This window comes from Rousettus aegyptiacus, unplaced genomic scaffold, assembly GCF_014176215.1.
Source record: "Rousettus aegyptiacus isolate mRouAeg1 unplaced genomic scaffold, mRouAeg1.p scaffold_m13_p_2, whole genome shotgun sequence".
NCBI classification, from domain to species: Eukaryota; Metazoa; Chordata; class Mammalia; order Chiroptera; family Pteropodidae; genus Rousettus; species Rousettus aegyptiacus.
In genome coordinates this window covers 96,052,477-96,065,379 of record NW_023416295.1, presented here as the reverse complement: position 1 = coordinate 96,065,379, position 12,903 = coordinate 96,052,477, and the positions used below count along the sequence as shown (strand labels likewise).

The window sequence follows — 12,903 nt, the reverse complement described above, 5'->3', positions numbered from 1 at the left end:
TGATCACAACTTGGATACCATGCCCTGCCCCTACCCCCCTTTTTGGGCAATTTTTACTTTTATTTTTTTTAGCCAAACTGATGATATATGCTGGGGAGCAACATCTCAAATGTTCCCAGATACCATACCTTTTGGCTTTTGTCAAGAGAGCCAAATAGTTAGGAAAGATGGGTCTCCCAAGAAATATGGCATTAACCAAGTCTCTGCATTTCTATGTCTCTCCCCATCTTGCTTCAATTACTTTAACTGCTGCGAGTGTTAAATTCACAATAAGTGGAAGTTTGGACTAGGCATTGCAGAGCCATGTGGACAGATACCTTGCTTTCAAAAGAGCACCTGTGTTCTTGGCCGTTTCTAGTCGAACGGTTGGTGAGTCTCCACAGGTACCATCTAGAGGCAGTCTTGTTTCAGCCAAGCACTTTTACAGCATGGGTTTTGGCTTACTCCCCAGAACTGTCTAACCAGGCCATCTTTCTAGTTAGATGATGTGGATACAGTTGTGCAGATGATATAATTTTTACAAACCAGCCAAATGATAGCTTCAGTAGAAACCTGCTGTGGAAGGGGGCGGGAGACATTAAGTGGGCAACATTTCCATGGCGATCCTGTTCATTTCTTCTTCCAAGAGTAGTCAGAGGGTGCTATCAAATTTTGTCTGCCTAGGATGCCCAGGTAAGAAACAGGACCTTTAAAGCTCTTTCTACATGTAAGGCCCAGAGCCACCTGCCATCCTAGGGCAGGGCGTAGGGCTTTCTAATGGACTCAGTTTGAGAGATTTCCTCATTTCCCTTCCCACGCCAGGTCACAGTACAGCTTAGTGTACTAAAGATTCTGAGAACTCATGAAGTACAGAAATCTGTTGCTCAAACTTACTTGACCTAGAAATTAGGCAAAACTGTGGGCAGCCCTGCCAAGTGAAATGCTGTTAAGCAGAAAAGCTTTGAGTCTCACCTATCACAAGTTTGGCCCGATCAGAAAGGATAAAATCTGGAAAGCTTTGGTCCTGGAATCTGTCAGGGCTGTTGTCATTCAGAATTCTATTGGACATTAACTGAGGGATGAGTAGTTCTTCGTTGTCACTGAAGGACGAGGAAATGGACTTTTAAGGTTGGTATAGCTGATACAGAGTGAAGGAGAGTCAAGTGTACTGATGCTGGTAAGGCAGGCTGGGCCAGGCTTTGGAGGGTTTTGTGGGCCATGATAAAGGTTCTGATCTTCAGTGTAAACAGGCTAGGAAGTCATTGACAGGGTTTTAAGCAGTTGGAGGGATATGATTTGGATGTAGTGCTGAGTTAAGTACAGGTAGAGCAAGAGGGAATACAAGACAGGAGACCCATAGAGCAGGAGAGCAGGCTGGAGGTGCATGGGGATGTTGGGGATGGATTGCTGGAATGGAGAGATTGGAAATATTGTATTTCGATTAACTCTGTAGAACTTGATGTTTGGACCAGCATCATGACAAAATAAACCTTAAATAAAATTTTTCAGAGACCACTTGCAAATTAACAGCTGGAAGTACTGATTGCTACTAGTTTTCCTTATTCAAGTACATTCTTTCCATATTTAAGTGGTGAGGAAGGTGCAACTGACTGGGAAATAAATTTGAGCATTGACCCAGAGCACAGTGAAGTACGTGGTGGATTTATTTTTAACCTTAAAGATTTCTGGCCACTTTAACAAAACATCCTCACAAGACAATTATAACATCACATTAACTAAGGATTGTTCAGCCACAGAGTTCTACAGAAGTGCAGCTATGTTTTAAATTCTCAGATTCCTAAAGAAGCATTCAGAGCTGAAAGGAAACATAAGAGCACTTTTTTGTCCATCTCCTTAAAAGAAGCTTAGTTTACCCAAGGTCACGTGAACCTCATGGCAGAGTTTGGATTCGTTCAAGAAATCTCAGATTCCGGGCAGACCTTTCCATTAACTTCCGAGCCTTGGTTTTCTCATCTGTAAATGGGGTGATACCTCCTTTGTAGGATGGTTACAAGGATTAAGATTAATAAGCACGAGGCTCTTGGTTTAGTTCTAGGTTTACATCATTAAGTGCTTACTGAGGGTTAGCCATTATCATTGGCCTGCAAGGGCAAGTCTAATCTTGAAATACCAAAAAGACCCAGACACAAACCTCAGGCACAGAACTATAATGTGAACCCAAGAGAGCAAGCCGTTGAAACTGGGAAACTAGAATGCTCAAATTTGAGGTCTGGTTCCAGCACTAGCCAGGCTGTATGACTTAGCCAAATTTTTCATGCAAAAGTTAATCTTCCATAGTAAAAGTATGGAGAAAATTCTTCTAGAAGGAACTGTACAGGCACATGGGTAGGCAGACTAGTTCTGTCTCTGTGTAGGAAGGACTAGACAGCCTACACAGAAGAGAACAATAAGGGCATAGATATAGGCTCTGGCCTGCAGCCAAAACCTGGAGAAGGCTCAACATGACTATCTTATGCCCTGTGACTTCTCCCAGGGCCTCCTGTCATATGTCAAGGGTCAAAGCATAGTTAGAAAAAAGTGTAAGTTTTTTTCTAGTCAGGGCTAAGGAAACTGGAAAGCAGGCCTAAATGCCTATGCTCCCTAGCTTGAGAACTGTTCTTCCCTTTTCTCTCCAAGGTGTCTTGACAGGAGATACTACATTAAAGATTTTACCTTGTTAAGGTATAAAGGAAGCTTGTGCTTCTATGGGATCAGTTAGGTAGAAATAAATAAATCTAACTTCAAAACAAACACGATTGGTCCCAATATTTTAGATGTTTATGTCTTCCTCTTTCTAAGTGTTGGGAAGAAAACCAGTTATTAAAAACTGCCAGGCTTCTGAGGAAAGTGCTGGGAGCCTCTGGAGAGGCCTCAGCACAGGTCCTGGCAGCAGCCAGCGCAGTGCCGGAAGGCTTGCCTGGCACTGCTGCTCCCTGCTCACTGCAGCTTCTCTATTACTCTTAGGTGCTGCATTTTAAGCAGAACTGGGGATGAAGTGGGCGAATCCCTTAATTTTGCCCCCATAGTGTAGCCACCCTTCCCTAGCCCCTGAGGCCAAAACAAAACGGGTTGCCAGACACCCAGGTTTTATTGGTTCCACTTTATTGCTCAAGTGCAGAACTTGAGGTGAGCCTGGACCTTTAGCAATGTGCAGAGAAGAGGCTGGGGGTGGGGGTGAGGACAACCTGGCTGAGAAGGGAAACTGATCGGAAAGGAAATACTGGAAGGGAGCACAGGGATTGGTAACCATGACTCCAGAAGACATCATTAACCATACCATCTGGGGTGAGGAAGGGAACTGAGAAGTGATGAACACGACAGTGGTTTTCCCATGCCTCTAGCACGCACCTTGAGGCCACATGTTTGGAAATGGACAGGGAGGAGGAAAGGAGATTTGGCTGCCCAGGATGTCTCCCTCTCTACCCTGGTTTCACATCTGACCCTAAATCCCTACCACTTATCCCGTTCTACCATTTGAAAAATGGACATAGCAAACAGAGGAAGCAAAATAAATTAACATTCTGATGTGTGCAAGTGAATGGACATTCATTCACGTGTAGACGGGGAAGAGGGAAGGGAAGAGGGAGTGACAACACCTAAAAGGATCCCCCACCTTAATCCCCCAGCCTACTCCTTTCCCCTTTCCCCAAAGCCACCATCCAACCAGATAGAAAAATAAAGGTCTAATTCACTCAAAATTCTTCAGTTTTTACAAAACGAACAGGGTAGAGTAGGGAGCAGGGTAGGCAGGCATCCGCAGGAATAGGGATGGGGAGAGGCTATGCTTCTGTCTCCACCTGAGACTGGCTCCCTGCCGCATCCTTCTTCTGCTCATCCTTCATCTCTGTGTCAGCATGATAGTCTCCTGCAGCTACTACTGCCTTGGCCTGTGAGAAGGAAGAAGATAAATTCCAGTTCTCATTTGGCGCTCAGGACCTCTGATGAGAAAGGTGACTTTTACGCCATGTCACCACTCTTGTCTGCCTGTACTCAACTGATCTGGTGACACACCTATATTCACTTGGCATGCTGCCACCATGTATAGCGTGTACCCACAAATACTCGTCCCCCAAGTGAAAAAACATACCCACTAACTTTAACTGAATTACACACCCAGCGGTTCCCTTTTTAGGTAGGTATATCCTAAAGATACACCTGCACACGTACAAAACTATGAATTTATAAGATCATTTATTGCAATACTGTTTAGAACTATACTTGGCCAACATGGTAGCTATTACACATGGCTACTGAGCACTTTAAATACAGCTAGTTCAAAGTGATGTGTTTTAACTATAAAATACACATTGGATTTTTATGACTTAATCTGAAAAAAGCACAAATGCGATTTAAAAAAATTACATGTTGCAATATTTGGAGACGTTGGGTCAACTAAATAGTATTAAAATTAATTTTACCTGTTTCTTTTAACTTCGACCTAATAGAGAATTTAAATTACATATGTGGTTTGCATTATGTTTGTATTGAACAGTGCTAGTTTAGAATACTGAAAGACTAGAAATAATGGACCAGGTAAAAGAGATATGATGTATCTATACAATGGAATACTATATAAGAATGTAAAAGCTCTTTTAGGTGATGTAAAATAAGGCTCTAAGTATGATATGAAGGGAGCATGGTACAGAAAATAATAGGTAGAGCATGTTGCCTTTCATTAGAGAAAAAGGAGAAAACAAATGTGTCTACCTGTGCATGTATACAATATACAGGAATGATACAAGAACTGATAATATCAGTTGCTTTAGGGTGATGGGAGACTTTTCATTAAACATTCTTTTGTACACTTTAACTGTGTAAATGTATTACCTATTGAAATAAATGTTTAAAACCTATGTTTTAAAAAGGCACACAGACCATATATTGGAAAGCACACACAGCACCTGACTCCTGACCGCTAGGGCTTGCAAGTGGGTTTCCAGCCCTGACCAGAGAGGAATGCCGGCTTTGACAGCAGGAGATTTTACTGAGGGAACATACATACCATTACTCCAGGGATGAGGGCAACTTCTGGTTTCCAGGACTGGCACAGACAACCACAGGCACAAAGAGCCCACACCAACTGGGTTGGGCACAAGGATGAGGTAATAAGATGGACAGGAAAAAAGACATTACCTTGTCCTCATCCTCACCTTGCTCTCCTCCTCAGCTAGCCTCTCAAACATTTTGGCATAGAGCTTCTTCTCCAGGGCAAGCTGCTTGCGAATCCGCTGATGGCAGATAGCCAGCTGGGTCTTGGCGGCTTTGTTGCTGGGGTAGAGCTGCAGGACCTTCTGGAAGTCAGCCCGTGCCAAGTCAAAGTCGTTCACTGCCAGGTGGGCCTCTCCTCGGCGGAAAAGGCCTTTCTCATTGTTGCTGTCCAGTTCCAGAGCCTAATGATGAGGGAGGAAGCAGCAGTGAGACCTCAGCTCCTGCAGCTTATCTGGCTAAGACTCAGTTCCAAAGGCTAGCCCTCGGGAGGATGAGGTGGAATGGAAAGGAGTCTTGGAAATTAAATGGACAGGACCACGATCTACAAAAGTACCTCATTTAATCCAAGATGCAGAGAGAGAAAATAGGTCTTTAGATGGAAGAGAAGGACCTTTCCATCTCTTTAGAATAAAGCAGGTATGTAAGAGGGAGAGGTTAAGAACTATGGGGGAGAAAGCACTTATGTAGTTCTTCCCATCCAGTGTTTCTTTCTACCTCTGGGTTAGCTGCCTCCTACCACTCAAGCCAAGGTGCTTACTTCTCAGAGCCCCTGTCTCTGGGCTCTTCATCTCGGAGCTCCCAATGGTCCCTCCTGCTACCTCTACCCTAGTCACTGAGGGCAAATTTCAGACACACTGGCAGCTATTCCTCAACCTTGCCTGTAGAATGTTGCTCCCCTGCCTTCTTTGAAGAGGCCTCACCTTGTTACAGCTTCCAATGGCAGCTGAGAAAGCCTGTAGCTTCAGCTGACACATGGCCAGATTGAGGTGAGAGGCCAGCCGAAGGGCCTGTGCCTTCTGCGTGTCTTCCTCACTCAAGAAACTTGACTCATACTCCAGCCAGGATACAATCTTCTTGTATTGCAGTGAAGCTTGCTTGTACTTGCCTTCCTAGAATGGGAGGGAGGCTCAGGCACACAGCACAGGTTCAGTGGCACCAGGCTGTCATATCCTATAGACACCAGTGACCTATGGGCATGAGAGTCTTGACCAGCACCCAACCTTCATGAACCCAGGCTAGACCAGCTAGCTCAGTTCTATTAGGTGAAGACTGTAGGTCCCCCTTGTCTACTCCTTGGCAGAAATGACCTCAGTCATCACGGGAGAGGGCAGGCCCAGAGGCGGCCTCCCTGGAATGTTCTCAGTACCGTGGCTGCTGGCTTACCTTGAAGTACACAGTGCCCCGCTCTTTCACTATGGTGCTCTGTTCCAGCTTCTCCTCTGAATTCATCTCCCAAGACTCCTTGGCCTGCCGTCCCCCAAGGGAGAAACATAGTTGTCAGCCACCCCAGAGTAACCTACAGGGTGGGACCCGAATTCCAGATAGGGAGGACCTTGAGCAAACTCACCTTCTCAAAACTCTTGAGGTGGACTTTATATTTCAGCTCAGCATTTGGTGGGATTTGGAACTTTTCCTTCCCAACACTGCCAAAAGCATAGCTATGAGGGAAAAAAAAAAAAAAAAACCTCTAGGTCATCTCAGCAGTACTTAATCTGTTCCACACAGAAAGGGCTTCCTGCCTGCTTCCTGGAAAGTACCTCCCCATCCTTTAAGACTTGTTTCAAATGTTTCCTGTTTGGCAAAATCTTCCCTGACCTCTTCGCACAATTAGTTGGTCTCTTAGCATCTTATATATCCTTCTAATAGCTTACACTACACACTGGCATGATTACTAATTTAAACAGCACATCACTGAAAAGTGAGTCACCAGATGGCAGGAACAATGTCTTTGAAAACTAGGAATTTTCAGCATTATGTGTGGCACACAGTAGGTGTCTTTCAAGAAATGTCATTAATGAGCGAATGAGTTAATGGGAGATGAAAATCTTGATGTCAGTTGAGGAGGGAGTCTGCAGCAGCGATGACTGACAAGATTAGGCTCTGATCCAAAGAAATATGGACAATTGTGGCCAAGTTCCTAAATATAATGAAGAAATCATAATGGTGTGTGTTTGGTGTACTCACCAACACAGTGAACTCTAATGAGGCTGTGGGGTTAGTGAACACATGCAGGAGGAAAGGATACACATGGCCTGTTACACAACTCACTGTTGACACATAGATCTGACCTCAGTTCACCCACCTGCTCTACAAGGGGCCTGCTCCTCACCTGGGCTTGAGGTACACAATGGAATATTCTCCTTTTTCCATGTGCTGTATGGCTTTCTCCAGCCCACAAGGCAGATCCAGAATCTCCCCCTCACCAATCTCAAAGTGGAGCTCCCGCTGGTCAAATACCTGGTCCTGATAGTATCCTTCCAGGGCAACTGGCATGCAAAAGAGGCAACGTGTCAGGGGCATGAGAACAGGCAATTGAAGAAAGATGCCATCAGCCTCCGTCTATTACCTTATCGCTTCTTTCCCCCAGGATGCCCTTGTGTTCTGAGACCTGGAGGGATGTTAAGAGGATAGGATCCAATCCCTCATTTTACAGAGAAGACAAGAGGGTCAGAGAAAGGAAGTGACTTGCCCAAAGCCACCCAGAGACAGAATTCAAACTGAAACCCCTGACTACTGTCTCACCTTCCACAAGAGCACCATCATTGGGCTTGGCAAAACCTTCACCCTGAGTCTGTATTCTCCGGATAATTCCACCATCTTCTTCTTCTGTCAGGTCTTCTCCCTTGAACTCGAACAACTCCACCTGTGGGACAAGACATAAGGTGATGCAACTCCTTTCAGCACTAACTCGTCAACAGTGAGATACAACTTCTCTCTCATTAGAAGAGTCCTAGTAACCACCAGACCAGGTCTAACCACAAGTGCAGCCACACTAGGAGTGGACAAAGTAGCATTTTTGCTAAGTTCTCAGGATCTAGTCTCAACTTTTGTAGAGGTGGGCAGGCCACATGGATTTCAGTTAACCCCAGGAGATCAATCTCTTTGATTGCTCCACATGATAAAGACATGTTCCAGACAATCCTAATTCAACTACTTGAGAAGAGAAATCCAGTCTAATAGGCATTAGAAATGGTCCAACATCTTTCAGTAGTCTTCCGAACATCCTCCAACTATCAGTGGTGATTATGGCTCAATCATTTTCAGACTGAACAGTGTCAAGTTCCACCTCCTTGGCAAAGACTTTCCTCATCCCTCTGATCCACAGGGGAGGCATCTCTCCCCAACTCTGATCTCTAGAGCAGGGTCCCAACCTCCAGGCCACAGACTGGTATTGGTCCATGGCCTGTTAGCAACCAGGCTGCATAGCAGGGCAAGCGAAGCTTCATCTGTATTTACAGCCATTCCCCAGCGCTAGCATCACCACCTCAGCTCCGCCTCAGATCATCAGGCATTAGATTCTTGTAGAAGCACTAGTTCCTGGTGCCAAAAAGGTTAGAGACCGCTTGTCTTTTATAACTGAATACAGAATCTGACCTCCTGACTCCTCTGAGTTAAAATTATACCCCATTTCCTCTGGGTCCTGCTCTTCAGATAAACATATTTCAACCCCTTATACTGCTTCAAATGTTAAAAGGGGTTCATGGCCACCTCTTCGCACCTGAAACCTCATGGCCCACATTCTGGCAGCATACAAGCTATGTATACAGCAGAACCAACTGCCCTCACCATTTCTCTTCTCTCCTAAAGCCAGCCCCTTAGCCTTGGCTACATTGTTTCTAAGCGGGAGGAAGGACTGGAGGGCAGCCAGGCCATGAACTGAGATAAGGCTGGCTCATTGCCTTGCTCTCTGTGGCTGGACACTCACCTCAAACACAAGTGTGGCATTGGGAGGGATCTTTGGAGGGCTGCCTGCCAAACCATAGGCATATTCTGGTTTGCAGGTGATGTGGCATACTTCTCCCACTTTCATGGTTGCTACGGCAATGTCCCAAGCCTTGATGACCTCCCCTGTAGGTACAGAAAGCAAACAGGTCCTCCTTAGTGGGAAAGCTAGACACTCTCTAGAAATGGGACCAGGAAAATAGAGAACCTGGTTGTAGTAAGTGCTGCCAAGTCTCAAACCTCTTAAAAAACAAAACAAAACAAAACAAAACAAAACAAAAAAACCCCACTCAACTCTGAAACAAAGGAGTTCAAGAATCAAGGCAGTTCACTTCTGATGAGGAAGTAAGGTATTCAGAGGTGATCAGGGGAAGGAGAAATAGAAATCGATACTGTTATAGGACAGTGGAAGTGTAAGAAAAAGGAATTAAAAAAATTAACAAACTGTAACAAACTATTCCTTCTTAACCTTCTGAGAATATGGTTTCTGCTTGTGACAGCTTATACCTTCCTTATATCTACCAAGCCTAACCATGCCTACCTTTTCCCAGGTCAAAGCAGAATTTGTCCTTGTGGTCCAGACTGGAGTCAAACTTGGTGCCATCTAACAGCCAGCCAGTGTAGTGAACTACGACTCGGTCCCCAATCATGGGTGTCTCCGTGCCCGTGCCCTCTCGCTTGATGACCTGGGAGAAGAGGGAGGTGAGTACCCAGCGATGGGGGCAGAAAGAGGCACAACACTGCCTGCATACACCTCTGACAGGAACATAGAAGGACTTTTCTACCTCCTTGTAGTTAGATTCAAGGAGCCAATCCTCAAAGAATTCTGATATGGAGCTTGGCTAGAAATCAACTGACCGCTTTGTCTCACTTGAGGTACGACATGACTTCATTTGAAAAAAGGGAGACAAAAGAGCTGAGTTCAAGTTTTTGCTGTATAATCTAGGGAAGTCAGACTCTCCAGACCTTATTTGTAAAGTAGTGATGAAAATCCCTGAGTTGTTAAAAGATTAAACTGATTATCAGCAGCAAAGGGAGAAAGATCTATGCTGCGTTTTTGCAAAGAGATAAGTATTTATGCTACATTTCCTCATTCTTTCTAAATGCCAGTGATCATCACATCAGGGTTTGGTAGGAGACAAGGAAAGGAGTATGAGTAATGAAGAGTCCAAAAGAGGGAAAGGGATTTACCAGATTATAGATGAGCACAAGGGCTCCCAATCAGGTCTTAAACTGACTCAGGAAATAAGCATTCCTTACTGGCAGGTGAATTAAGTCCTTTATTTTGGAGCTAAGAATATTTTCCAAGAACTTATGAGCTTATGCTTCTCTTTCTTAGCATTGATAAATAGTAACTCAATGGGCAACCTGGTAGGTGTGTCATTGCCCTCTACAAGGAAGCTATGATTGAATGGCCAGGGGACTGCGGAGTAGAAAAGTTAAGGGAAAGGAGTGGAGGATAAAAGGGGAAATGACCCCTCCTGGAGTTGTAACCTTGTAGAAATCACCAGGACACTGGAGTGAGAAGGGGAAGCCACATGCCCATTTGGGAGAGCAGCTTGAGATTTCAAGATCTGGGGCAAAGCCATATGCATTTCTGGACCAGACAGGGGATCCCTGAGGTTTGCCCAGGTCACATACACACGTGTAGCTGTGCAGTGGGCATGGGATCAAGGCTGGGATTTCGTTGCCATCCTAGACTCCGCAGAACCTGCTCTGAACCATGGGTAGGTCCTGACCCAGGTCAAGCTGCCCTGCTCCCTGAGACCCACACCTTTCTGCCTCCATTCCTTCGGCTATTTGCAGTCGGGTGGTTACACAGTAACAGGCTCCCAAGCAAAGAAACTCCTCTTGGCCCCACACCCCACACCCCACACCCAGAAGGCCCAAATCAGGAAGGGGCGGGGTGCAGAGGTGGGAAGGGAACTACAGGTCCCGGCATGCATCGCTCTCTGCTTTTCCCGGGGCTGGGGGAAGGAGGGATAGCAAGGATGAGCTGGTGACCTGAGTCCCAGCTTTTAGAAAGTAGGTAACGAGAGGGTAGAGGTCGCCAGAACCTTCCTCGCGGCCAGGCCAGGGCGTTAAATTGCATAGGCCTCTGGGCCTGGAAATTACTTTTGTGACCCGCCTCAGGTCAGCTAATATTTAACTGCCAGGGATAGGCGAGCTCTCGCACCGCCACCGACGAAGGCCGCCCGGGCCCTTCCCAGCTGCGGCTGGCAGAAAAGGAGCTGGCAGCTTAGTCGCGGGGTCGGGGAGAGGTGAGGGAGGGGCGGCGTCGGAGCAGGCCCGGCCCTGGGTGCACGCTGCCCGGGGCCCCCTAGCTGCAGCACGCGTGCACCGCCGCGCCCGGTCTCTCCCCTCTCGGGCCTTCTCCCCCAACCCCCCGCTGTACGGCGCACGCCGGAGTTGGCGCTACAGATCCAGCCCCCTGCCCGGGTTCAGGCGCCGCAGGGCTTGGGGTGCGGCCAGGCAGGGGACCCAAGCCCAGATCACAGGTTCCCAAAGGAGCTGGAAAGATGGCCAACGAGAGGCCCGCGCACGTAGGCCACCCTCCATGCTAGCGTGCGGCTGCCCTCCCGCTCCCAAACAACGCAGCCGGGTCCTGGAAGGCGATGCAACTGGCCGCCGGCTGCACGACACTCAAATACTGGCCCGAGGCTGCAGAGACGGCCGTTCCCGCCCCAGGTCGCGGCCGGCGACTTTCAGGCTCGGTGGTAGGGCGGCTGCGATTAACGCTCGGGGCTCGGCCGCCCCTAGCAGGTCCTGGGCTCCCCTCGTCCTCTTACCTTCAGCACGCCTTCATCCTGCTTGGGGCTGATGTCCACTCCCTCGATGGGCAGCGGCGCCGTCTGCACCCCGCTCTCGACCCCCTTCATCTCCTCGGCGGTCATTGCCGCTCGGTGCGCCGTTTACTCTGGGAGCTGGGTGGGCGCGAGACAAGCCCTCTCGGCTGCCGGCCTGTCTGCACGGGGGTGCGGGCGCTGGCGCCTCGACCGCCGACCTGCAAACTGGTCCAAAGCTCGAGCCACTGCCCGCCGGCACGCTCGCGGCCCGCAGCAGAGTGTGGCGCGGGAGCGGGAGTAGGTGGGTACCGAGCGGCCGGGGGAGCGATTGGTCTCACCCGCCGCGGAGGGAGGGGCTGGGAGGAGCCGGAGCGGGAACCCGGGACGGAGAGGGCGGGGATAGAGAAGTTTCTAGAGACGGCGGTGGCTAAACCAGTTCGGGCTCTAGTGCTAAGGGCGCGTATATAAAAATTAATATTTCTGGTTCATTCCTCCTGCTGACTGCCTGTGTCCCCTTCTCCCCTGAGACCCTGAGACTCTGGAGACCGCCCCCCACTCCCACCGCCCCGCGCGCTCCTGGGCCATGCCTCGCCTGTTTCCCAGCCTAACTGGATTCTTCCAGATCCTTCTCCATCCCTCTACATCACTCCTTTACCTAAATTGCCATCAGATCCGCCCTATACATTGCAGCCCGCAGCGTGGTTTGCTCAGAGCTGTAGAGCCGGATGTGAGTGGCAGCGCGTGGGTCTCCCCGACCCGAGATGCGAATTCTTATAAAAGCCGACCGTAAATACAGACAGCGTGACCTCCCAGCGTTCACTCGGCGAGTACACTTAATGAAATGGGGAGGAAGAGGGGAGTCCGCAGGGCGGGAGGGGGAGTGAGTGAGTAGCAGTTACACCAGTACACAGTGGGCGAAAGCAGCCTTGATTTCCCCAGAGCTGGGAAGACGTGGCGCTTTCAGCTCTTTAAAATGTTACGAGCTGCCGATTTGCAAGAAATGACCCGATTAACTAAGGAGTCTTAAATGGCGCACGTATTAAAGGAACGTTCCCAGACAGTAAAACTGCCGTTTCGGTTAATACTTGAAAAGTGGTTTCAACTCACGAAAAAATTCCGTTTTACTGACTTGCGGGAAGGAATATTATCTAATTAATATTTGGTTCTCAAATGTTTATAGACTGCCCTTGGAGTGCAGAGCATCTTT

The 12,903-nt window shown here is 47.9% G+C and overlaps 1 protein-coding gene across 2 annotated transcripts; it reads right to left on the bottom strand.

Moving 5' to 3' along the window:
- Positions 1-1,620: 1,620 nt before the first annotated feature.
- FKBP4 (FKBP prolyl isomerase 4) lies at positions 1,621-11,988 on the bottom strand. 2 transcript variants are annotated; one of them, XM_016130128.2, is made up of 10 exons: positions 11,700-11,988; positions 9,452-9,596; positions 8,894-9,036; positions 7,711-7,831; positions 7,298-7,454; positions 6,536-6,626; positions 6,352-6,435; positions 5,889-6,077; positions 5,113-5,369; positions 1,621-3,866 (listed from the first exon to the last, which is right to left on the bottom strand). In XM_016130128.2, the coding sequence occupies exons 1-10, from the start codon at positions 11,802-11,804 to the stop codon at positions 3,854-3,856; spliced, it is 1,305 nt and encodes a 434-aa protein (XP_015985614.2). In that variant the 5' UTR covers positions 11,805-11,988; the 3' UTR covers positions 1,621-3,853. The 2 variants fall into 2 exon arrangements, with proteins under 2 accessions (XP_015985614.2, XP_015985613.2); XM_016130127.2 differs by having other exon boundaries at positions 5,130-5,369; positions 11,700-11,986.
- Between the last annotated feature and the right edge of the window lie 915 nt (positions 11,989-12,903).